The 1,800-nt window shown below is 39.6% G+C and overlaps 1 protein-coding gene across 1 annotated transcript in view; it reads left to right on the top strand.

Moving 5' to 3' along the window:
• The window catches only part of LOC101853869 (endothelin-converting enzyme homolog), a gene marked incomplete at its 5' end in the record, with an annotated part of 35,357 nt that overhangs the window by 11,326 nt on the left and 22,231 nt on the right, over positions 1-1,800 (top strand). Inside the window, 2 exon segments of the mRNA XM_013085281.2 lie at positions 1-41; positions 1,187-1,273. Coding sequence (XP_012940735.1) covers positions 1-41; positions 1,187-1,273 — 128 coding nt within the window.

Raw genomic sequence — 1,800 nt, 5'->3', positions numbered from 1 at the left:
ATGTGGCTGCGATTATCGACCTGGAGATTCACATTGCTCGGGTTAGTTGATGTCTTGGTAACTTTTACTTAATAGTCATAATCATAATTCTATTTGGTCACTTTTAAGCATAGGGGGCTATCCCGCAAAATGCTGTTTTGAGAAAATCGAAGGTAAAGTTTTTGCCCCTGGTTCAGTTTCTTTAAAAGACGAGTTGAGTTTTCTCTATAACCAACAAATATACACACCAATAAAACCAAAATTCTCCTGTAGGTAGGCACTTCCCACTTTTGGTGTAGGTCAAGATTTCTGGAAACCCCCAAAATCTGGGTTCACTCACTTGTCCTTAAAAGTGACCTTTTATATAATTCCCCATTGATATACTCTACAGCATGCTCAGTGCACTTTCATCGTCATCCAGTGCCTCGGCGACTGGCGTGGGCGATCATGGACCTCCACTTCACTCTGTCTTGCGTTGTAGCGAGGATCTCTGTCGTTCTTGCTATTCCCAGCCGAGTTGTCAACTTGTCCAGTATCTTTTCACTCTGTCTACCTCTTCCTCTTCTTCCATCAAACTTGTCTGTAGTTGCATTTTTCTCCAATTTTTCTTTATTTCAATTATTTTTTCCGCATTGTGTGTCCAATGAACGTTGCCTGTCACTTTCGTATAAATGTCATAAGCTGTCATCTGTAATTTGCCTCAACCAAAACTTCTTTATTTGTTTTTTTAGCTCCCATGGGATACACAACATGCGTCGTATGAACCACAAATCTGTCGGCTCTATTGTTCTTTCCAGCTATCTATTGATTGTCCATGCTTCACACCTTCATAATAGGATTGGCTCCATGTAACTTTTCCGTACTCTTTTTCTCAGTACAATTTTTTTTTCAATTAGAGAAACCTTGGCAACGCTAAAAACACGCTTTAAAAATTCATAGAAGTTCATCAACCTTTCAGCTATCATATAGAGTGACCTCCTTTGATATTTACTTCAGTGCAGCGCATCTATGAATCTATTCGTTGTTTAATTTTGTTTAGTGTGCCCGGTTGATAATGAGCGCGTACTACGGCCTAAAGTCACTGACGGTACTGTAAGTGTAAAACGTGGCAAAAATGGTTAACAAGCGCTGCTCTAAATAGTTATTTTTGTGTGGATGCTGCTTGTGCTTCTCTTTCCTCACACAATGTTTCCCGTGCCCCCCACAGCTGATGAGAGACGACGTGGAGAAGAAGGACATGTCCAGCAGCTACAACAGCATGACCATCGCCATGTTGCAGTCCAAGTACCCGTGGGTAAGTCACATGCCGCTGCACGGTGGTGACCAGCGATGACGGTGTTTGAATTGTCAGGGTTTGTAATATTGTCCATCATCAATAATTTATTTATAGAGGTGTAACTTTCATGAAATTGAAGATGAATTTCACTTTATTTTCTTTTGTTCTCACTTTGTCCATCAAAAGAAATTGTTAATCCCTGCCAGCCTGACTCAGCCCAGTGGCAGAAATATGCAATGTTTGACCCATGATAAGAGATATGTGCACAACCTGTATTTATTCATAATGAAAACTTCACTCATCAAATGAGTTATTTATGTGAAGTGATTTGGGCCAATGGCCTTAAACACTGAATGAACTAACTTACTTACTTACTTATTTATAGAGGCACCAGCCATCCATGTCCAGGTGCTGTTTTAGCTTTTTGTGATATTGTGTAATATTCATGCATTTATGTATTAATGTACGAGTATAATAATATGCGTCTATGTCTGTGTGTGTATATAAGATAAGTATTCTTGTGTGTTAGTGTGTGTGTGTGTGTG

The sequence above is a fragment of the Aplysia californica genome, unplaced genomic scaffold (assembly GCF_000002075.1).
Source record: "Aplysia californica isolate F4 #8 unplaced genomic scaffold, AplCal3.0 scaffold00362, whole genome shotgun sequence".
Classification (NCBI taxonomy): Eukaryota; Metazoa; Mollusca; class Gastropoda; order Aplysiida; family Aplysiidae; genus Aplysia; species Aplysia californica.
This window is presented reverse-complemented; position numbering and strand designations above follow the sequence as displayed.